Raw genomic sequence first — 22,411 nt, forward strand, 5'->3', positions numbered from 1 at the left:
GTAAGAGCAACCCTTCACCGAGATTTATGGTCGAGCGGACCTGAGTACAGACGGCAAAGATTATCCATGCAACTCTATCGGATGGCTCCTTGATAGCTTAGGGCACCTGAGACTCTACTTTTGCTTATGGAGCGCCTAGGATGGCAATTTTTTACTTAGGAGCCCCTACTCCCGAGCTTCCTCAAGGTCAATTTTGATGGATATGCGTTAGAGGACGGTAGAAGGGGAGGCGCTAGCTTCATCATGAGAGGCCCCGATTCTAGAATGATTGTTGCTGGTGGTAATCAAATCTTTGACATCTCAGTGTCGGAGGCTGAGCTGAGGGCTACATGGGCCATGCTTAATGGGTGCTACAGGGCCAGAGCAGTCATGCTTGAGGATGACTCGGCCATAGTTATTGGCTAGATCTAAGGAGGCACTGGCAGTAAGTGTGGCTGTCACCTCCTGCTTTGAGATATCCGAGCTATGGTTAGCAGTGGCGTGGCGTTCCAAGCCAAGCATGTATACAGAAAAGTCAACGGGACCGCGGACTGAGTGGCCTCATATGTGGCCAATCACTCCGGAAATTCACTGTGGTTTAGAAAAAAAAAAAAGAAGCTGCCTAGAGCACTTAAAGAAAACAAAAGGAAAATAGACAATCTGGGATATCTAGCGTGTCACAGGCTGTCACAGCCGCGTGGTAAAGGGTGAGTCACTGCAGTGCTCAATAAGTAAATCTCTAGAATAGATTAAGATATAATACGGTTTGTTTGGATATTTGTATAAGATTGGACCAAAAATTCTTTAGAAACCAAACCTATTAGCCCATCCGACTTGCATTTTCTAAAAATCTATCCAAATCCACCTTTGAACTGCAGAAAGAAAAAAAAAAAATCCATAAAAACTATGCTTAAATGGACATTTCAAATTTCAATCCACGAATTTTATAAAATTTTCAGCTCAATCCTATAGAAATAGCAAAATAGACCTGGACAAGATGACATAAAAATACAGATGCTACAAGGTGAAATTCAAAAGTAAAAAAAAATTAAAAGGAACGGTAGTTTAAGGAGATGCATGAATTTAAAAGCTAACAGATTCAACAAAGTTAAAAGGATGGCTTACCAAAGATCACATTCGGCCACATAGGCACAATTTAATATTCGACAAACAAACAAATAAACACAAGCTGAACGAATAAATAAACTAAACTAAAGGGCTTCTACTCGTATACATGATAACACATGGAGCCGTATATCTATGATAGCTGTTTTAGACGCAGGTACCTCACACAGACACAGTACTAACACCCTGGTGACCTTGGTATGGCCTGCCATCCTGTACACAACTGGAGAACCTCTTTCAGAGCCGGTGATGCAGGTTCCATTGTCCAAGCTGGGTAATGCTCATGGGCCCTGAAAACACATTCCACACCAGCACCTTGTAATAAACAAGGCTGGGCGCCATTCAGAAATAGGTCACCTTCAGACCTTATCCATCCTGATGATATCTCTTCTCTATCTGCTGCCTGCACCAACAACAACCAGAATCCATATTCGAAAGCCTAATTTCATGATTTTTACTGTACTAGATTTCTTAGGAACTTTTCTTTTCTTGTGATTTATAAGTAGGCAGCTCCCGACCGGTTCATAAGTCTGTCACAGCTTAAAAATATAACTGGGACGATTCATGCATTAGCACAATATGCAAGCATCTCAAATTACGGTGATCCATACATCATGAAACGGTATACTTCTGGTGTTTTTCAAATGAGATGACAGACAAATGAATGCATGCCAAGCTCAATAAATGTCGTTTAAGAGATGCAATCCTGAAAGGTTCCGCCAAACAATTAAGAGAATATGTAGCATCTGTCAGGTAAATTTGAACAATAAATCCCCGAACAATAATCTTTTCCTCTTAACCCAGTCAATATAGGAAAAAGACAAAAGGACTTCCTTTATAAAGATTTATATATAGAATCAGATAAGCAACCCAAGATATCCCACCAACTCATTCCTGCCTGTCTGGACATCAGGAACAGATATTGCATAGCTAGACTAGTCATTGATCTCAACCCTACAAGGTTTTACAGGAGCTCTAACCCAAGGGAGTCCTAAGACTAGACAATGTGAGCATGCGACCTTGGAGCTAAAAGTTAGATCCTTGGCACCAAGGTTTTAATAAAAATAAGCATCCATACTTATTTTAGTGACCCACTTCTGGCTTCAATCTAACATCATCCTTCCTGGTCTCATCTAACTCAAGAAATACGAATTTAAATAAAACATCTTCTGATATTGGTTGGTTTAGACCGTTTCAAATGAAGAAACATTGCAAAAAACATGTTCTAACTCTATTTAAACAGAAAATATACCTTCTCAGGCATGTATTTAAAAACCACCTTCTTCTGTCCTGCTTCATATATATTGCATTGAGAGACAATCTGGAACAGAAACGCAAGCAAAGACAATATATCAGATCTATAAAAGAAAATCAGAATTTCAGAAATTTGTATAAACAAGAAACTTCATATTTTAGACTCAGAAGGACCTGTGCTTCAACACCGGCGCAAACAGCATATATGCCCCAATTTCTTATATAGTTGTTGTAAAGGTGAACTTTGCCAAATCTAACTCGAGGATGCCGCTGTCTTGTCCCATCAAAAAAACAATGATGAATTGTCACCCGTATACATCTATCAGTGATGTGGCTACTATCTGCTCCAATAAGCATCGTCTTATCATGCATCGAGAAGTGGCATCTGTTGAAGAATAATATACAGATCATGAATGCAGGAACCTTGACCCTACATTATGGTAGACTGAAGGAATACCTTATCACAAATACTAACAGTATCCAACATGATCTTTTGAATTCTGCTGCAAATAACATGAAAGAGCAGCTAGAAAAAAAAATAAAAGTAAGGAGCAAAATAAGTTTCATTCAGAGTAGCATATTATGAACAGTAGGTAGCTATTTCTCTCTATGTCCTCTCAAGAGTATTCATGTGGAGTCCCTTTGTCACCAAATCTGCATTATTTTCCCTATAACTAACAAGCACAGTAATTCTTGTTTCTAAGCAGTTTTGTAATGTTATGCTTCCAATTGATGCACCTGTCCTTTTTGTTGCCCCTCCAACCTCATATTCCAAATAATTTAGAAGATCGAGCATGATAACAATCCAAAAATAAAGAATCTTTATCAAGGTAAAGAACAGCTCAGCATGATATTTCTTCTGCATGCCTTGCTTAGGCGAAACATACTTTGAGTAATAAATACAAGCAAGGCAGATGCCTGTCACCCATCTCATCAAGAACCATCATATTTTAAAAAAAGATGGGTACAAAGTGGCATCAAGTTTAGCCTATTCATTAAGTGTGAAGATCACTTTATCCAAGTAATGATAACTAAAGCTGATTTGTGATTCTCACTATACTATGGATACAAAAATGAAAAAAATTATACCAAAAGAATGCAAAGAGATGAGATCAAGGTAAAGTAATCATATAAGTTAATAGTGAACTAATCTATGCAAGTTGAACTACAGAGGTACATAACATAATATAAAGGCTGGTGCAGATTCCTGCAGTAAGATCTGAGTTGCATCTCCTTACCTTGACACTGTAATATCAGTACTTTCACGGGTGATATCAATTAGTCCATCATCATAATCACGCAGACTGCAACGGTCTATCCAGATATGTCTTGATTTGGGCTTTATCTGAATACCATCAACATCATGTCCTCGACCACCTTCAAACTCCAGATTGCATATTATCACATGTTCACACTCTTTCAGTTGTAAGCCTTTGCCTGCTAACTTAACCCTCTGTCCTCGACCATCAATTGTCTTATAGGATGATACCCTCAAGTACGATGAAAGTTGGATGGTTCCTGAAACTTCGAAAACAATCCACAAGGGTTCTTTTCTACGGCATGCATCACGAAGCGAACCATATCCATCATCTATAGAAATAGAAATGGAGGGCATTTAGCATGGGATGATAAACTGAGGACAGCCAAAGCAGAAGAAAACAAATATGTATAAAAGATAAGCCATGGGTGATGTATCTATTCTAGAAAATAATATTATGATATAACTGATTTGTTATAACCGAGACGCATGTCCGCATGCAGTTTAGTGTAACTGAGCAACCCAGAGGTTAGAACAGCTATTATTTTTTAATGCAACGTCTATCTACCATGAGGTTTCTGTACTAAGAAGGTAAACAGATGGGATAAATTCTTAGGCACACAAACATTCCAAGCACAAGATCAAAAGAATTTCAGCATTGGCCTGAGAATCAAAAGCATGAGAAAGGTCATAGACTCAGGAATTTATCAATTAAATGCTACAAGACTGAAAGCAGGATAAGATGGTTCTAGATCTGAGTGATACAGATGACCACATGTCATGATCCGGTAAATACTCGAGTAGATTAAGAGGTCAAGTCCCAGCTATTGATCATTAACAGAATTAAGGCAACTACCAAACTTAACACACCATGTTGTTACAAACAAACTCAAGCCACAAAGTACACTCAGGTAAATTACAAGCTTTAATGAAATTTGTATCTCAGAAGTCCCGAACCATGGGGATTTATAATCTTATTCTGCAAAGGACCCTAAGGTCTGGCCATCTGCCATGATTAGTAACAAAGACCCATACTAAATGAGACTACCTTGCGCCACATTCTGAGAAGGCTTGCAAACAAGAAGCCTCTTCTTGGAATCACACTCTGGAAGCTAATAAATGAAAAGAGCATTTCAAGAAGGTATCTTTGTGCCGAAGAAAAGAATCACGATGAAGTCTCAGGCCTCAAGGCTTCTCCCACCGCTCAAGTTTATGCTCAATTCGATATTTGAAAACGTTGTGATTTCGAATGATGGTGTCTAAATATTGATACAATATTTCGGCTCAATATTTTCTTTATCGCAAATCCACGATTTTCTTTATCGCAAATCCACGATTTTCTTGTTAGAATGTTACCCAGCTAAGTAAACAAATCAAAACACAATAAAAACTTAATCTAGACTCAAATTGAAATCGAGAATAAAAGGAGAGATAGAAAATGCCTCATTGATAGCATTAGAGATCCGAGAGTCCTAACCCTACCCCTAATTATAGAAGAAGCCATACCAGCCAAGGATGTGACGTGAAAGACGGGTCCATTGAGGCCTCCGATGGCGTGGTGGCCGAAGCCCTCGGCCTGCCCGGCGAGCGCTCGCAGGCTCCCGTCGACGTGGGCGTACGGCAGAGCCGCCATCGTCTCCCTTTTCGCCGAGGTCCCGCTGCCGCTGCCGTCGTTGGAGGGGACCGCCGCCAGGTCGGGAGCTGGGGGGAGGGAAGAAGGAGGGGGACGAGGTGGAGGGAAATTTGGCAGCGGGAGATTCGTAACGGGTCCAACTGCCGGGGAAGAAGCGGGAGAGCCGTGACGACGATGTTCGCGACGTCTCAACGAGCACCGGCCTCCCATTCGACGAAAAAACCAAGCGTCGGCCAACTCCGACCCCGAGAGATCCGGCAACGGAAGTAGCGGCGGAAACTTCGATCTTAGCGGGGCTTGGGTAACCCGAAAGTGTGGTCCGACGAGAATTGACCGTGTCTCCAAGACCCAGGATTTTAGTTGGGTCGGCAACAACAAGCCGCAGCTGGGAATGAGAATTGCAGGCATATCAATGGGTTTCTAGGTAGTTGGTAGAGAAAGGAATCAGGTCAGATCATATGGATAAAATATAAGATATATAAAAAAATCTATCAATCAAAATTTTATTTATTTATTAAATAAAATCAAAAATTTAAATTTAATTATTTTATTTATTATTGTTCAAAATTTGACTTGATAGGTGAATGTGTTGATCTGCTCAGTTGCGCCGGAGAAGCATAGTATAGTGTTGGATATGTTCTGCAACCACAGAAGATGATCGGGAGTCGTTAAAACGTGTTCGACTAGAGATGTTCTGATGTTTAAGTCAGACAAATTTTGAAAGAAAACAAAAGAGATAAAAGTATACGAAAATGGTGTTCAAATTTTTTTCCATATCTAGAAATATTATATTTATAGAGAAGAGGATACGAATCTGCACGAATAGAATGGTACGATTTCTTTTTAGGTACGCTGTAATTAAATATTTTTTTTATTTGCTCGTTCGTCACAATATTTCTTTTCGAACGTATAAAAGCCACGCCAAGGCGTAATCGATCACGATAGTTATTTGAAAATTTGATAGGTCGTTGATTTTGTTGGACACATTATTGTTTTGTTGGCGCACTAAGCTACGGGTATCGGAGCCATATTATTATTAAATATGTGGCTTAATATGACTTGAATCAAATTAATAGGCATTGCGGGCCCCACACGTCAGGTGGGTTGGTTTAAATTAAATTAAATTCCTCTCTTGCAACAAAGAGTGTGACTAACATCAAGAAAGCCTCAGGCTTGCTAATATAATGGAACCCATGAACAGCCTTCCCTAAATAGTACATTTATACTATGGCTAAATGGAATTATTCTGCAAGTGACTTTGATACCGTGATGCCAATATGGCATGCTTGAAGCCTTCTGAAAAAGAGAGACACAACACCAGTCCTTTTGTTTCTGGTTGATGTGCTAACCCCTATAAAAGTTTCTTAGAGGCAAAAATCAGGAGTGATTGCCACAATATGTGACATAGTAATGAAAAACTAGGAAGCGATCAGAAGTGATTTTAATCGAAACACACGGCCATCGTTTTTTTATTTAAGGTAGTCCAAGAACAAACAAGTGGGGTACTTCTATAACAATGAAGCATTTTTTAAGCAAAACTTCATTTGCTATTTTTTTTTTAGTACAACAATACCTCATGTCAGCCTGGCATGAGCACTATCTCCAGCAGCAAGAGAAATAAGATGACATAAAGGAAGGAGGCAGAACTAATATAACTAGAAGATTTTAAAGGTATCACAAACTTGATAGAAGAAATTGGGGGTCACTAAAGCCCGAGTGTTATCATGAATCACGAGCATGGCCAAGTTCCATCCATAGATGTATGTCATGTTGCGCAAGTACAAGAAACACAAAGTAATGGTCATTATTTAACATACTCACATTTTACATGACTTAAATCGTGTATTTATATTAACTGAGTTTTTATAAGTAAATAGAATAATAAATTTTTACTCGATAACACTAACTTGGGAAATAATTTCATTACTTATTCATTGCTCCTTGTTATTTATTCTCAAACAATCCACTATAGTTTGAGGTGGGCAATGACGCAGTAATCAAACTTTGTTCCAAAAGAAGAAGAAGAAAAAAGATTATGAATGGTATAACTGATGTGGTATAACTGTAGTTTGAGTCCACTTTGAGGCAGGCTGACATCATAAACACAAAGAAAAGGCAATTTCACCATTGATGGAGAACTAGAAGTGCAAGCATTGCCCCTTAGAATCATAAATTTATCACTTAATCAATTACAAAAAAAATTGAAGGCAGGGTAAAATAGATATGAATGCAAGCAATATAAATGAAAATATGTAACGTTCTTCTCAATACTTAAGGAGCTCGCAGTCCAAAAAAAACGCAGGCTACCACCGTCCCAAAGAAGACGGTCATCGACCCGGTAAAATTGTGTCCAAGAATCCGGAAATATGGACCCAAAACTAAGACCCGACGTATTCGAAACCAATGCCGAGCTAGGTTCCATCCGGGTTGAAAACGAAGTCCAGTGGAGTCGACTCCAAGTCAAACTGGACCCGGACCTGACACGATCCACTTGCAGCCACGCGAAAGCACATTGCAAGTAGTTTGTCGTCTCATGCGAATTTCCCACGGGAGAACCGGAGACGAAAGATTTTTTGTTGGTGTGGGTTTTCCCCTCGCTTCCTTCTCTCTTCTTCTCTTTGGCCATGTCCTACTTGCTCTCGAAGATCCGTGGCTTCGATGCCCTAGCGAGGGAGATTTGCGTCTAGGGTTTCATCCGGTCGGGAAGGAGGATGGCGATGGAGAACGGTAGCCCCTCTCCCCACTATTTATAGGGGTAAATTTCCGAATTTTCGATCCAATTTTGATGGTTTTTTTTGCTTTGATTTCGATGGAGGAGGAGAGAGGGATCCGGAGATCGGACCGGCGAACACCAGCCCTGGCCGGAGCCCCAGCTCGCCGCTCCCGCCGTCGTCGCCGCGGGCGGCGTGCTCCCCGGCTTTGGTCTTCTCCAACTCCGAGAAGGGGATGGACCAGGGGTCGCCGCCGTCGCCCTTGGCGTCGCCCGCTGCCCCGGTTCTCGTGCTTTCCAATTCCGGGAAGCGGATGGAGCCGGCGTCGCCGTCTCTGGTGCTCTCAAACTCGGGGAAAAAGATGGAACAGGCCGGGAAAAAGAAGTATGTGAAGCAGGTGACCGGGCGCCACAACGACACCGAGCTCCACTTGGCAGCACAGCGAGGGGACCTGGCGGCCGTGAGGCAGATCCTCAGCCAGATCGATGAGCTGATGATAGGGACGGCCGTCGGGGCGGAATTCGATGTGGGGGTGGCGGAGATGCGCTCGGCGGTGGTAAATGATATCAACGACGTGGACGAGACGGCTTTGTTTATAGCTGCGGTGAAGGGGTTTCTTGATGTGGTCATCGAGCTGCTTAAGTACACTGATCGGGAGAGTCTTGTGAGGAAGAACAGGTCAGGTTATGATGCTCTTCATATCGCTGTAAGAGAAGGGCACCTAGGTGAGTGGAGCTTAGAGTTTCTTTGATTCCATTTCTTATTTATTATGCTGGTCTGAAGCTATGGCTTATAAGTTTCACAAGTCACAATGAATCACATCTATAAGGAGACACTTGAGAGTTGCGATACCAAGTTGAGATTTTTGCCATACGACCTATGTTTCAACCTGGGTACCCGACCTTAGGAGGAAGAAACTGAAATTAAGTAGGATTTGAGACTGATTAGAAACACTAGAAAGATGTTAATCTATCTCTTAATCAGTATGTTAGAGTTATCTTAAAATTTCGAAATTGAGTGTCTACCTGCATCTCTTTGTACTTATTTATAACATTTTCGGATCTATCCCTCTTTCTCCACTGGATGTGCAGCTTGGACGTACTTGATCTATCATATTAATAAGAAATTTAACTTGCATGCTTTTTTACCTTTCCATCGCAAATGAATTTACTGTCACTTGCTTGGTCTTAAAATCTAAGAATAGGTTCATGTTGAAATTGAATTGTGAATTTTGGTTTAGAAGTTGAAAGATGGGAGGGTTTTGTACTTCTGTTAGTGAAAGCTGCAGGCAACCACTAATTACTTTTATCAATAAGTTTTTGTTAAGAATTTTTATAATCTACTTGATGTATGATTTTGTGACAATTTATACCTTTATGCAGTCATCTCGAGTTATGTGTCTGTTGATGATATTCATGAGAATAAAAGACATCTAGTGGTTTATATGTAAGTGGCAGGCGGTATGTATGATCTTATAAGACATCTAGTGGTTTTATAATCTACAAATTTTTGGTTTTGCCTTTAGCTGATCTTATAAATCAACTTTAAGTTAAACCTGGCTCAGACCAGGTAACCTTCTTCCATTTCTCTCCTCCATGAACGATTTCACTCTATTTATTATTGGTCCCAAGTGGTCTGAAATTCTGAATGGTTGCTGTCAGATTTTTTAAAGGTTAGGAAACTCCGTGTCAAGAACTCTTATGTTTCTCATGTTCTTTTGTTTAATCCTGTGCTTCCAGTACTGTGGACCAAATATTATGCTGAATGTGTTAGCTGACAAGTCTTCAACTCTAAACCTGGATGTTATCCACCTGAAGATTTTATTTATGTGTTAGTTGTTGCCATTGATGGTGTAGGCATAAATGCAGAAATTAAATGCATGTAGGAATTCATGCTTTTGGTGATTGACTAAGTTTAGAAAAAAAATTAAATGCTCTGCTTATTTGTAATTGTTAAATTATTGTTTAAGCAGCCTCCCTTCCCTCTTCTCTCCTCTATTTTTTGTTCTTTTTTAAGGTCCACCCTCCATCCCCATATCTATCCTCTATTTCTTTGTCTTTGCATAGCACATCTATTGCTAACTAGTTATCTGCAGCTATTGTCCAGGTACTTTTGGACCATGACCCAACCCTTTGCAGAACATTTGGCCCTTCAAATGCAACTCCCCTTATATCTGCGGCAACAAGAGGTCATACTGAAATAGTGAATCTGTTGCTAGCACATGATGCTAGCTTAATTGAGCTGTCAAAAACCAATGGGAAAAATGCCCTGCACTTTGCTGCCCGGCAAGGGCATGTTGAAATTGTAAAAGCATTGCTAGAAAAGGATCCACAGCTTGCCAGAAGGACTGATAGGAAGGGGCAAACTGCTTTGCAGATGGCAGTGAAGGGAACAAGTACCGCAGTTGTCCAAGCCCTTGTAGATGCTGATCCAGCTATCGTGATGCTACCAGATAGAGCTGGGAACACAGCATTGCATGTTGCTACAAGAAAGAAGAGGGCAGAGGTGCTGCTTTATGATGCTTTTGTGGTCATGTTGCTCTAACTTTAAATGCATATTCCGAGATTAGCTGCATTCAAGTTTCCTACATGTTGATGCTTAGACATTAACAACGTCTCTATATTTTCTCCGTCTGCATTTTGTTTTAAGTGTTGACATCTTTAAAATAGGCTGAAACTGGAGACTTCGGAGTATGTTTTATACTTTTTGTGAGTTATTTTGCAGACTGGTGAACATTACTTAGTTTGAAACGTAGGATAACGCTCTGTTGTCAAATTAGATGCAATGATTGATTAATTGGATGATGGAGCAGTTTCGTTTTGACAGCATTTCTCCCTTTTCTTTCCCCATTTTTTATAAATAAAGATCTTTTAATCAAATAAGTCCAGAGTTTTTCTGTTTTGATATTCATTAATTTCTATAAAGCATTTCAGTTTCTTCCTATATCTGCTAGTTGTATAACTAAGAATACACCAGACCAAGCAGATGGTAGTGAATTTCTCTTGGCCCACTCATGCCATTTGGTGAGTGTCTATGATCTGTCTTGTATAATCTACTTCCGGGCATCATGATTAGAGCTATCAATTATATCATCTCATTTTGAGGCTTCAGTCCTTTATAGATTAAGTTGTTTTAACATGGTGGAAGTAGATTCAGAATGGATCACCCATCTTATGATAATAATGAAAAAGAAATCAAGGGCCAAGAAATTTATTTATTTATTTATTTTAATCCCTTTCATTATCTTTAGGAAGGGCTGTGAATATGATCATTATGGGCAAGTTACTTTGGTTCTCATCTGCTTTATTCTCATCACTGTTTGCTTATATTTGTTGCTACTTGGAACAAATGCGCATATGTTTTTGCAAATTTACTTGGTCATGGAACGGACAACACTTACAATCTTGAAATTCTGCTATGCTGCTCATATGTTGAATTGGAATTTTGTGGTCGGTTACCTTGAAATTATGTGAAATTTAGCCCGTAATCCTGAATTGTTTCCACCCCTGGCAGCATAAGATTTGCTGGAAAATGCAATTCTTTAAGAAATTTTCTCTAAATATGTTCACTGGTGAAATTGACCCTCTTGGTTATGCAAATTTTTGGTTTATTAACATTTTGTAGTTTAATCTACTGTAAACCAATAACTTTATCATGCTGAAGATTATTATCTATTATGTTAGTGCAATTCCTGAGTCCATATATGTGTGAAACCAAGGGATATTGAATATTATCCGCTTTATATTTTTTCATTTTGCTATAACCTAAGAATATAGGTGCACTACTATCTTGCATGATGAGATCAATAGTATCAAGCAATAAGGAATTTGCGTTTCTTGTTCTGCTCCGAAATTTAGATTCATACGTCTATTCTTGCAGATAGTTGATGTTCTGTTACTTCTCCCTGACACCCATGTAAATGCCCTGACGAGAGACCACAAAACAGCTTTTGACATAGCGGAAGGCCTACCTCTCTCTGAAGAGTCTGCTGAAATCAAGGAGCGCTTATCTCGCTATGGTGCTGTCAGGGCCAACGATTTAAATCAGCCTCGAGATGAGCTGCGGAAGACTGTAACTGAGATCAAGAAAGATGTTCACACACAGCTAGAGCAGACCAGAAAAACCAGCAAGAACGTCCATGGGATTGCCAAGGAGCTCATGAAACTCCATAGGGCAGGCATTAACAATGCGACCAACTCCGTGACGGTGGTCGCCGTGCTCTTTGCCACGGTGGCATTTGCTGCCATCTTCACAGTGCCTGGTGGAACTGGAGACGAAGATGGAGTGGCAATAGTTGTCGACGATCCATCGTTCAAAGTATTTTTCATTTTCAATGCTATTGCCCTTTTCACATCCTTGGCTGTGGTGGTGGTGCAGATAACGCTTGTTAGGGGAGAAACAAAAGCAGAGAGACGGGTCGTGGGGGTGATTAACAAGTTGATGTGGCTGGCCTCTGTGTGCACTACTGTTGCATTCATCGCCTCCTCATACATTGTGCTGGGTCGGCATGTCCGGTGGGCGGCTATCCTGGTTACACTAATTGGTGGGGTGATAATGGCTGGAGTTCTGGGGACCATGACTTACTACGTAGTGAAGTCGAAGCGCACCCGATCTATCAGGAGAAGAGAGAAATCATCAAGGAGGAGTGGCTCAAACTCATGGCATCATAATTCTGATTTTTCTGGATCTGAGGTTGATCGAATTTATGCTATTTGAAGGGAAGGTTTGTGATCCTCATCTGTCCTAGGCCTTGCTATTTGGATGCCATATGTCTCTGCAGCTCCTCCATATGTGTATATTATACAACCAGTGGGTGGCCATCCTTTTATCAGAAAAATCATGATATTTATTGTATCTAATTACATTAAAATGATATCCATCACAATCTATTAAGACAGCTATTGTTATCAGGCTTTAGAATTAAGTTGATGGATGTTTATAGGTTCATCTTACTATGAGATGGGATCTATTGGTGGTTTCAGCTGAGGTTGCAGGTCTGTGCCGGATGGGAAGCAATTGTTTGCCATGCTTGTACTTGACAGGGAGATCCGGTCGACTCTCTTGTTGGGATTAACACCACCTGGGCGATTTACGATCTTGCTTGCCTATCTGTTTACGTTCTTGATGTACCTGACATGATATGATCCGATTCCGACGATTTCTATGCGGAACCAATCATTGTGAGACGTGAAAATCGTTAAGATAGAGCTTGATGGATGGTAGGTTCGGTTGTACAGTGGTTTTCAAAATGAAAGCAGATAGAAATTTCATTCTATTTGTTCCACGCCACATTCCCTTGTCATTTATCAATAGATCATTTCTTTGCAGCTTGCTGCATTCATCAGTAGGGACACAGATGATCTTTTTCTGTTCTTAAATTTGATTTTGCCAAATAATAATTCAATTCTTATTTTTTTAATTTACGTTGCTAGAAACACATCAAGCCCCCAGGGAATTGGGCTATTGTGGAAACATCACAAGAGGATTCTTGTATTACAAAGAAGCTGTAGTATGGGGGCTGTTCCCAGGATGCTTTTGTCTTCCCTGGAGGCCATTCAGAGGTAATGAACTGATGTCCAACCATTCAAGACAATGCCTACATTATACCCTTAAGATTGACTGCCGCAGACTAGGTCTTCATGCAGAGCCTTCTACGTAACTGTATGATCATCTTGGGGTGGATCGGAGTTGTATCTTTCGTGCAAAAAGAAGGATCCATCTTTCTTCATGCGACTCCATTGTTGAATCATTTACTAGTCACTTTGAGATCGGTGCATATGGATGAATGACAAAGTTCAGAGTGTTTTTGAGGATCTGTGAGGTGGGTGGTCCGATGGTGGGTTCACACGAAGGAAAGGAATCCTGTCATTTTCATATCAATACTTTAATCTCTGAACTTTAGGTAGGTTGAGTTGCAAAATCTTGCCCTGTACTTAATCTGGTGGTGCTTCGAATATCATATATTTATGCAAGAGTGTTTTGAAAATGCAACTCAAGCACGAGAAAACTCTGGAGTTAATCTTTGATAATATCATCACAAGTTTTCACCAACTATCACAAATTAATCTTTGGATCCAATGATCTTTCTTCACTCATCTAATTCGCATTTTCTACTTTTTTTTTAATTGCTGTAAAGCCTTTTCCACTATTTTAGACTTCATTAGGTTACGTGCTCGACCATAATATTGTATCAATGGGGACCATTTTCTTGAATTCGAGTTGCACTTAATCTTAAAATGTGTTGTTACAGTTAAATTGAAACTGTAGCTGCATCAAAATCTCACTCCCAAAAGTGAAGATGATCAATCAATATCCCTTCTATATTCTTTACATCCTGATATTTTTGCTTTTAGGTTTCTTCAGTGTAAGCTTAAAGAAAACTTTAACAAGGCATATCTTATATTGCATCTGGCACTGTTTGAGTTTGACCTTCTTTTGGTCCTCTCCGGTAATGAATGGCTGAGTAATTGGATTCCTTTTGCCGTCTATATCTTCCTCTTTCTTTGGCATGATTTTCGTTCGAAGCGTTTGGTTTCTTTTGTCAACAACCCTACCAAAAAAGTCGTAGCCTCGAGCACGCTTCCACTAGCAATTCCGCTGCGTGTGAACGCAGCTGCTTGGGAGTTGGAATTGGCATCAAGAGCGAAAAAATATTCAAGTAAACTTCAAATCCATAGTTTTCTTTCTACATTGATGTGATCTGAGATGAAACGAAACCACTAACATCCAAATGGATAACGGTCAACGCTCCTGCATCTACACGGTTGACAAGTCAACACCATCTCTGGGCTTTCCAGAAGGTTGCAAACTTACAATGTACTCGTCAGCACGACGCACGCAGATTTCTTAATGCATGAAAATATAACGGTAAGACTTTATTTTTGTGCTTCAGTAATCTAACACGGGATTCTGGCGGAAGCGTTTATTGCCGTTAACTCGTTAAGATCTAATCCATTTGAGCGCGTGAGGCGCACTATGTCGATCGTATTGTCGTATTGTTAACCATTGGAGGTTTAATGACAATAATATAATATCCAGTATAATCTCAATATTAAAAACAATTGTGAGATCTTAACATCAAATTAGTTTTTGCCATAAACCCCTTTTTTCTCTTAAGAATATGGCTTGGATAAGTTTTATATATCTATATATATATATATATATGAAATAGATGGTTCATACAATAATACATCTAAAAAAAATTAAAATACAACATATTCTAGCGCGCACAATATATCTCTCTCCAACCCAAAAAATATCTTCGAAGTGGTTGGCTATATACGAGCTTGGAAGATCACCGCGTCAGAAACCATGGCTCAAATGCTATAGATTAGATGATGACTCTCGCCTATACCACCAATAATTTGCTAGATCTAGCTAATAATCATAGCCGAATTTCTCTCAAGCAGTGCTATACTAATCTGCAACATGCGGTCGGAATAACCTAAACAGGCTATGCTGTCCGCATCTCGGCCTCCGGACTGAGGTGTCGAACGGATAAGATATTCACCTTGCTCGATTTGAATGGATAAGCGTGACACCCGAAAAATAGAACTCGGCTCCCTTCAGGCCGTGTTCTCGCGGGGCCCACCGGCCTTCCCTCGTCAACGGTCAATGGCCTTCTCCGATTGGGTCGTTTTCGCTCTCGTCAAATCCGGTAATTCTCATGCAAAAAAAAAAAAAAAAAATCTAACCACTACCTCGCCATTCGATTATCTTAGTCGGTATGTTTATTTAAAAAGACAATGATTTGCTGCTCCTTAATGCTTTTCCTTCTTCTAATCCGACGCCAAAATCACATGCTTTATGGACTTAATCAAAGACGTTTATTATATCTGTTATTTAATTGATAAAATAAGCAGATGTCTGTGTCCCTGTTTTCTAAGGATTTAAATGGTTCCTCTCCTCCTCATTTGATCGAAGGCCCCCCCCCTTGGAGAGGATGGCTGGTTCCCTCGTCTCATGGCTTCCTAAATGAAATGGAGGCAGGGGCTTATTTCCAAACGGCAGGGGAACCAGTGTAGGTATGTGCTTTCTCTTCTTCCCCATGTGAGCCTTAATGATCTTCTCTCTTTCTTCTTCTTTGTTCTCTTATTAATCTTTCCTCCATTTATTATCTTGCTTTAGATTCTCTCCAAAAGTTACGCACCCAAACCCACGTGTTGATCCAATCCAAAAATGTTTTTTTTTTCTCCATGTCGTTTTGTTTGTTTTTTTTTTGTTAAACAACAAAAGATCGGAGCTGGAAGGAGGTGTGGAGTTTGTGGGCAGATTATGGGGAAAGTGTTGAGGCCATGTGGGTGATCATCTTGTTATGTTATCAACTGAAGGCCACAACAGCCAATTGTTAATTCTGCCCAAAATGGGGCTCATTTGTTAATCTTCCTGCTGCTTTTGGATGCAGGGTTGGATGATGTGGAAATCCGATTTCCGGGAGGGATTTTTCGGTAGATTCATATGATTCATCTGGTCATTTTGAGTTTTGAGGTTTCCGATCATGGCGACCCGGATAGTGTCTTCCAGCGATCGTCTCTAGTTTTGGGTTTTTGCTCCAAAAAGGAGATTTTAGCTTAGGAGGTGGTTCCATACATAAAAAGCTGAAGGATGGAATCGCCCGGTAAGGCGGGATTGCCTGGAAAGATGGAAATCATGGAATCGCCGGTCCGGCAGCAGAGCTTCCGCCGGAAGAAGATGACGAAGCAGCTAACCGGGAAACGGGACGACACTCCACTGCATTCAGCTGCAAGGGCAGGGAATTTAGCTGTGGTGAAGGAGATCATTTCAGGAGCCGATGAGCAGGAGTTGGCGGAGTTGCTGACCAAGCAGAATCAGGCAGGGGAAACTGCTCTCTTTGTTGCTGCCGAGTATGGGTTTGTCGATGTGGTGAATGAAATGATCAAGTACCATGATGTTCTCACAGCTGGAATAAAGGCTAAGAATGGTTATGATGCTCTGCATGTAGCCGCCAAGCAAGGGGATGTAGGTATTAGCTCTGTCTCAAAAATGTTTCTTTCGAACTTAAATGCCATTGATCGGTGTGGCAAAGTTCTACATATTCTGTTCAGTTGTTAATTTTTCAGAAATCTAAGTGCAATGCCATTTTCCTAATTTTTCCTAAAAGTTTACTATGCAAAAACATCGATGACCTGGATGCAGGAGATTGCGGTTTATGTCAGATTCTTTCCCCTGATTATCTTGATCTGCATAAAATATTATCTGAATAGTTCATTTCTTTTCTTTTGGGTTTATAGAATGATCATCTCAAATCTGAACATTATTTCTCTGTGGTCTGCTCTTGGTTTACTCATTGGTTTCTGTTTCTAATTCTTTGCCTTCTATTATTGATCATTCATCTGCACTTTACAGTGACCATCTTACCAAAGTTGTGTGTACATGTCCTAGGATTAAACAAATAATGTATTTTTGAGAAAAATAATAAATAATTTTAAGATTAGTAAAGAATGGATGGTCAAAAAAGAGGTTAGCATGAGAAACCGGTTTCACCGGTAGATGTTTAATGTGTTGATATGTTGGTGTCGCTTTCTTAATTTTGAGCTGTTAAATTACATGTTGCAGATGTTATGAATTTACTGCATGGTCACATCCACGGGTACAGCCAGTGAAGTTGGAGAATATGGCATATGTGATATCAATTAAATGTTACCATCTATCTCTTCATTAAATAGAGCTTTTGTTTTATCACCATTCGGCTAACTAAGCAATTACATTGGCTAGATGTCATGAAGGAGCTTTTGATGGCTCTTCCAGAACTCTCCATGACTGTGGACTTATCAAACACCACGGCATTACACACTGCTGCAACACAGGGCCATATCGAGGTGGTGAATCTCCTATTGGAAGCTGATGGGAGTCTGGCACTAATTGCAAGGAGCAATGGTAAAACTGCTCTACATTCTGCTGCAAGGAATGGGCACTTGGAAGTTGTGAAAGCTCTTGTAAACAGAGAGTCCGGAATTGCAACCAGAATTGATAAGAAAGGACAGACTGCACTTCACATGGCAGTCAAGGGAACAAGCTTAGACCTAGTTGAGGAGCTTCTCAAGTGTGAACCCACTCTGGTCAACCTGGTGGACTCAAAGGGCAACACAGCCCTTCATATAGCAGCTAGGAAGGGTCGTATTCAGGTGAATTGCTCTCGACACATTTATCGTTTCTTGTGAAGTCATATTTTCTCTATCTTTTACTTTATTTTGGTGATCTACGGGGTCAATTCTTCATCAATATGCACAATTGTCAATATATTCATCACCTGAATCTTGAAATACTTAAGAATGTTGATGGCTTCCGTATGAGTTTTATGAACACTTGCCAAGTCATCTGTTTCTTAATCCCAATGCCAAGCCATGAGCTGTTATTTCTGGAGCAAACTGCAGATAAATCTAAATCTACTAATTATCAACTTTGCTCCTGTGCCTATATCTATTATGTCCTTTGCCATATTTGCAAGTAATTGGAGATAGCCCATAGTATCCTTCATTTTGTTTTGCTCATCTCTCATATATATTGAAAGGAGATGTTGTCAACTGTGGCTGAGTTACAGTAATATATTCGTTTAAAAGACAAGGCTCACTAGAGCATATCAAAATGCTCATCTCGAATCATGATGTACCAAGAATAGAATTAACACTACCAGAATAAATGGACTAATATTATTGGAGCAGCAGCAAATGTCTAAGGGATACTAAATAGGAACCTTTCCAGGAACATGGCATGATTTTGCAAAATTAAATGATTACAAGAGTTTGTCTCCATTCCAAACAAAAGTTATAATTTGATTTGTAATTGAAAAGGAACAGGTCAAACAGCGTTGAAATCCTTTGAAGAAGAGAGCTCCCTAGGCTGGATGTTTACATTTATTCCTTGATTAGCATTAGTCAGTCTTCTTTAGGATGAGATTTTGGAGGTTATTGTGGGATTCCATACCAGGGTAGAAAGTGCAAACTTGTAAATAACATAAAAACTGCAATCATTGTGAAGTAGGTGAAGTATATTAAACCAGAGACTTGGGATTAGCCTTCCTCTTATATTTGTAGAATTAATTCATGTGTTTGAGATTTTTTTGATCAAGGAAGTGGATAAATTCATCATACGTATGCAGCTCGGCTTGAGAAATATGTATGGTGATTTGTTTTTTGTTTGTGAGTGCATTGAGTAAAAAAAGTACCCAGTGTTGATTTTGAGTATGATTTTTCGGACTTTTGATAAAGGTGGGTGGTATTTCCTGATCAAAACATCCTGACTATCCAACTTTGCCGTTAGTAACCTGACGGATCGAAAGCTTTATTGGGTCAATGTTTTGATTCTTGTGAAGTTTCCTTTGGACTTTTTAGCTCAGAAGGAAGTGTTTCTTAAAGAAGACCATTCTTCATTTCTCTAATCTGGAGTACTGATATTTTGATCGAAATTGTTTATCTAACCTGCAGGATGGCAGTGTGATATGTCCTATAATTGAACTAGTAGAGCAGGCAAATTTGCCACCATTTTGCCAAACAAATAAAAAGAAAAAAGAAGAAAGGGTAGATCGGGAAACTTTAAAGTTGATTTCTAGATGCCAACTCTTGTGTTATGCAACTAAAATGAAAAGCATACTGCTTAAAATGTGGTTTGCTTTGGCATGTTTTGAACTGATGTCTGGTCTAGGAATCATTTTTTTCATGGGAGAAGACAGTGATGAGGCGAGAGAGGTGCTGGACGCAATGGGTTCTTTCAATTCTTTTGGTTAGGAAAATGAAGCTAATTCCTGGCAGACCTCTCTGTGCACATAATTACAGAACTGCAGTCAGCAACCCTACTTTCTAATGTCTTATAAGAGTCAAAGATATTCATGTCATGTTATAATCATATCTGAATGAGAACATAATCTGCCTGTGGGGAATATAAAGGAAGTAGCAGCAGAGCTGATAATTCTAAGTTTCTGCTTAGAGACAACATCCATCTCGGAATCACTCACAATTTTGGTATATTTATGGGGAATGCATTATGGAATTTCCCTTGCAGTCTTTGCATCATCAGTTTGCAGCACATGAAATTGTTAGCATTTTGGTTGCTGACATATAATCAATTACATCAAAGGTGAGGATTGAATCTTGGGCCGAAGGGTGTTCAGAGTATTTTGGGGTTTAAATAGAATTTTCTGATTCTGGGTTGTGATGGGAAATAACTACCACAGTAATGAAGGCCTGATTGGTACTGCAGTGAAAATGTTTTTCCAATACGAAAGTAGAGTTATGGACCTGATCAAAGACCATGTAACCTCTCTCTCTCTCTCTCTCTCAGAGGAAAAAAAGAAATGAGAAAAAAAGAATCATTTGGTCCAGGGTTCCCATGAATAATCATTTTTATAGATTAAACCTTCAATTTTCTCATACAAGCTTCTTGCAGAAGTAAGAACTGAGATTAGGAATGATGGGTAGTGGTTTCCTGTTGCTCATTACTTTCATTATAAAGTTAAGAAACCTACTTCCTAAATACAGCTACGATAGTGAGATAACACATTCGAAAATATTAGAAACAAAATGACAAAGAACATTTATTCAGAATCAGAAGATTTTATACATTCTTGCCTCTACAACTATAGTTTATTAAATAAGTATTAGAGCGTTGAGGCTGATTAGATAAGGCATAATGGCTATCACTACATTACATAGGGCATGAGCATGTTGTTTCTGCTTTTCTGGCATGCTGCATCAGCCTATGATGAAAAAGGTGGTCAGGCTATCGTGTTTGTAAGCCTCCTTAATATCGAACCTGCTACTGTATTTTCTTTTTGATTCTTGTGTTATTTTATGTCCTCCTTGTATTTCATTTTTTATGTTCTGAATTGCCCTGACTTGCATGGTTTTGTTGTAAATATTTTTCATCCAGGAAAGTACTCGATTTCACCCACTTTATAGAATATATACTCACTTATTAGAAAATCTTTTGTGTAGATTGTAAAGAGGCTTCTTGAGCTCAAGGAAATCGATATCAAAGCTATCAATAAATCAGGAGAGTCAGCACTTGACACTGCTGAGAAGATGGGAAATTCAGATGTTGCCTGCATATTAGTCGCACATGGTGTCCAAAGTGCGAGGACCATCGGACCCCCAAATCCTGCCCGTGAACTAAAGCAACAAGTAAGTGACATAAAACATGAGGTCCACTCGCAGCTTGAACACACCCGCCAGACCAGGAGACGTGTGCAGGGGATTGCGAAGAGGCTGAACAAGCTACATGCAGAGGGCCTAAACAATGCAATCAATTCCAACACTATTGTCGCTGTCCTCATTGCCACTGTAGCATTTGCAGCCATCTTCACGGTTCCCGGCCAGTCTGTAGATCCTGAAAACCTTGCCCCTGGGCTCACTTTAGGGGAAGCCAACATCTCACACCAAACACCTTTCATAATCTTTTTCGTCTTCGACTCCGTGGCCCTCTTCATATCTTTAGCTGTCGTGGTGGTACAAACTTCTATAGTGGTTATAGAGAGCAAAGCAAAGAAACAAATGATGGCAATCATCAACAAGCTAATGTGGCTCGCCTGTGTGCTTATTAGTGCTGCATTCCTTGCACTTTCTTTCATTGTAGTGGGAAACCATGAGAAGTGGTTGGCTATTGGAGTGACAATTATAGGCTCTACCATATTAGCCACAACATTGGGCACCATGCTCTATTGGGTGATTGCCCATCGCATCGAATCTAAGAAGCTGAGAAACATCAGACGGTCATCACTTAGTAGGTCGCGGTCATTTTCTGTCTCCGGCATGTCAGATGGGGAATTGCTCAACAATGAGTACAAGAAAATGTATGCAATTTGAGAGCGAGAAGATCAGGGTTTTTTTTCAACCCTGCAATGGCTGTCTGGTGGATCTCTTATACCACAATGTATATCAACCATGTAATTGTTTTAAGTTCCTCCCCTGGCAGCAGTGCTTGCTTGGTCTGGAAGTACAAGTCTGGGAAAGAATGTTAAACGAGTTGACATGTTGTTGGGAGTGCACAGGTGAGGAAGTAACCTATATATGCGGGGCTGAGTTGGTGGACATGATGAGAATTGAAAAGTCCTTTGTATACCTACATAATATTACAACTACTTAGCTCTCTCTTTTGATGCTTGGATAAGGCCAAAATTTTCTGACATTGATTGCATGCCACTATACTGATTTTGTCTAACCATAAGTTGGTGGATTCTGTTTCAAATACTTGTCGAAGTATATCCTCTGGAAGAAGCGGAAATCATGATAAACCATGTAGATCATCAAATGGAGTTGCTTATAGAAGGGGGTGGGGCAACTTTTTCTTCTTTCTTTTTTGTGTATCTGCAGGAAGATGTTAATAAAAAGTAAGTATAACTTTGCAAACTTAATCTTTTATTGCTATCTCCTAGTGTTACATAATTTCCTCACAACCAGTATGTGGTCTACTGAAGTAGTCTCTCTTAGATGATGCTTT

General features: G+C 39.8%; 2 protein-coding genes across 2 annotated transcripts; one reads left to right on the forward strand and one right to left on the reverse strand.

Annotated features, from left to right (window-relative positions):
- Window positions 1-1,043: 1,043 nt before the first annotated feature.
- Window positions 1,044-5,694, reverse strand: LOC103710452 (probable pectate lyase 4). The gene is made up of 5 exons (XM_039124226.1): window positions 5,123-5,694; window positions 3,597-3,948; window positions 2,533-2,743; window positions 2,357-2,425; window positions 1,044-1,507 (listed from the first exon to the last, which is right to left on the reverse strand). The coding sequence occupies exons 1-5, from the start codon at window positions 5,655-5,657 to the stop codon at window positions 1,283-1,285; spliced, it is 1,392 nt and encodes a 463-aa protein (XP_038980154.1). The 5' UTR covers window positions 5,658-5,694; the 3' UTR covers window positions 1,044-1,282.
- Window positions 5,695-7,678: 1,984 nt separating this feature from the next.
- Window positions 7,679-22,099, forward strand: LOC103710442. Its single transcript, XM_039125143.1, has 9 exons — window positions 7,679-7,976; window positions 8,065-8,685; window positions 10,056-10,465; window positions 11,840-12,673; window positions 12,903-12,954; window positions 16,365-16,407; window positions 16,564-16,943; window positions 17,696-18,105; window positions 20,911-22,099. Exons 1-9 carry the CDS (start codon window positions 7,961-7,963, stop codon window positions 21,775-21,777), a joined length of 3,633 nt encoding a protein of 1,210 aa, XP_038981071.1. The 5' UTR covers window positions 7,679-7,960; the 3' UTR covers window positions 21,778-22,099.
- Window positions 22,100-22,411: the final 312 nt, after the last annotated feature.

This window comes from Phoenix dactylifera, chromosome 3 (assembly GCF_009389715.1).
Source record: "Phoenix dactylifera cultivar Barhee BC4 chromosome 3, palm_55x_up_171113_PBpolish2nd_filt_p, whole genome shotgun sequence".
NCBI lineage: Eukaryota > Viridiplantae > Streptophyta > Magnoliopsida > Arecales > Arecaceae > Phoenix > Phoenix dactylifera.

Excerpts from the sequence above, each read along its gene's own strand:
- LOC103710452 (XM_039124226.1), bottom strand. The coding sequence starts at position 5,657 with ATGCCTGCAATTCTCATTCCCAGCTGCGGCTTGTTGTTGCCGACCCAA. Across the intron at positions 3,949-5,122 it reads TCACGTCACATCCTTGGCTG|ATGATGGATATGGTTCGCTT; the intron begins GTATGGCTTCTT and ends CTATTTCTATAG. Across the intron at positions 1,508-2,356 it reads TTAAATACATGCCTGAGAAG|GCAGCAGATAGAGAAGAGAT; the intron begins GTATATTTTCTG and ends TTGTTGGTGCAG.
- LOC103710442 (XM_039125143.1), top strand. Across the intron at positions 12,674-12,902 it reads TTGATCGAATTTATGCTATT|GTTCATCTTACTATGAGATG; the intron begins TGAAGGGAAGGT and ends GGATGTTTATAG. Across the intron at positions 16,408-16,563 it reads TTTCCGGGAGGGATTTTTCG|GATGGAATCGCCCGGTAAGG; the intron begins GTAGATTCATAT and ends AAAAAGCTGAAG.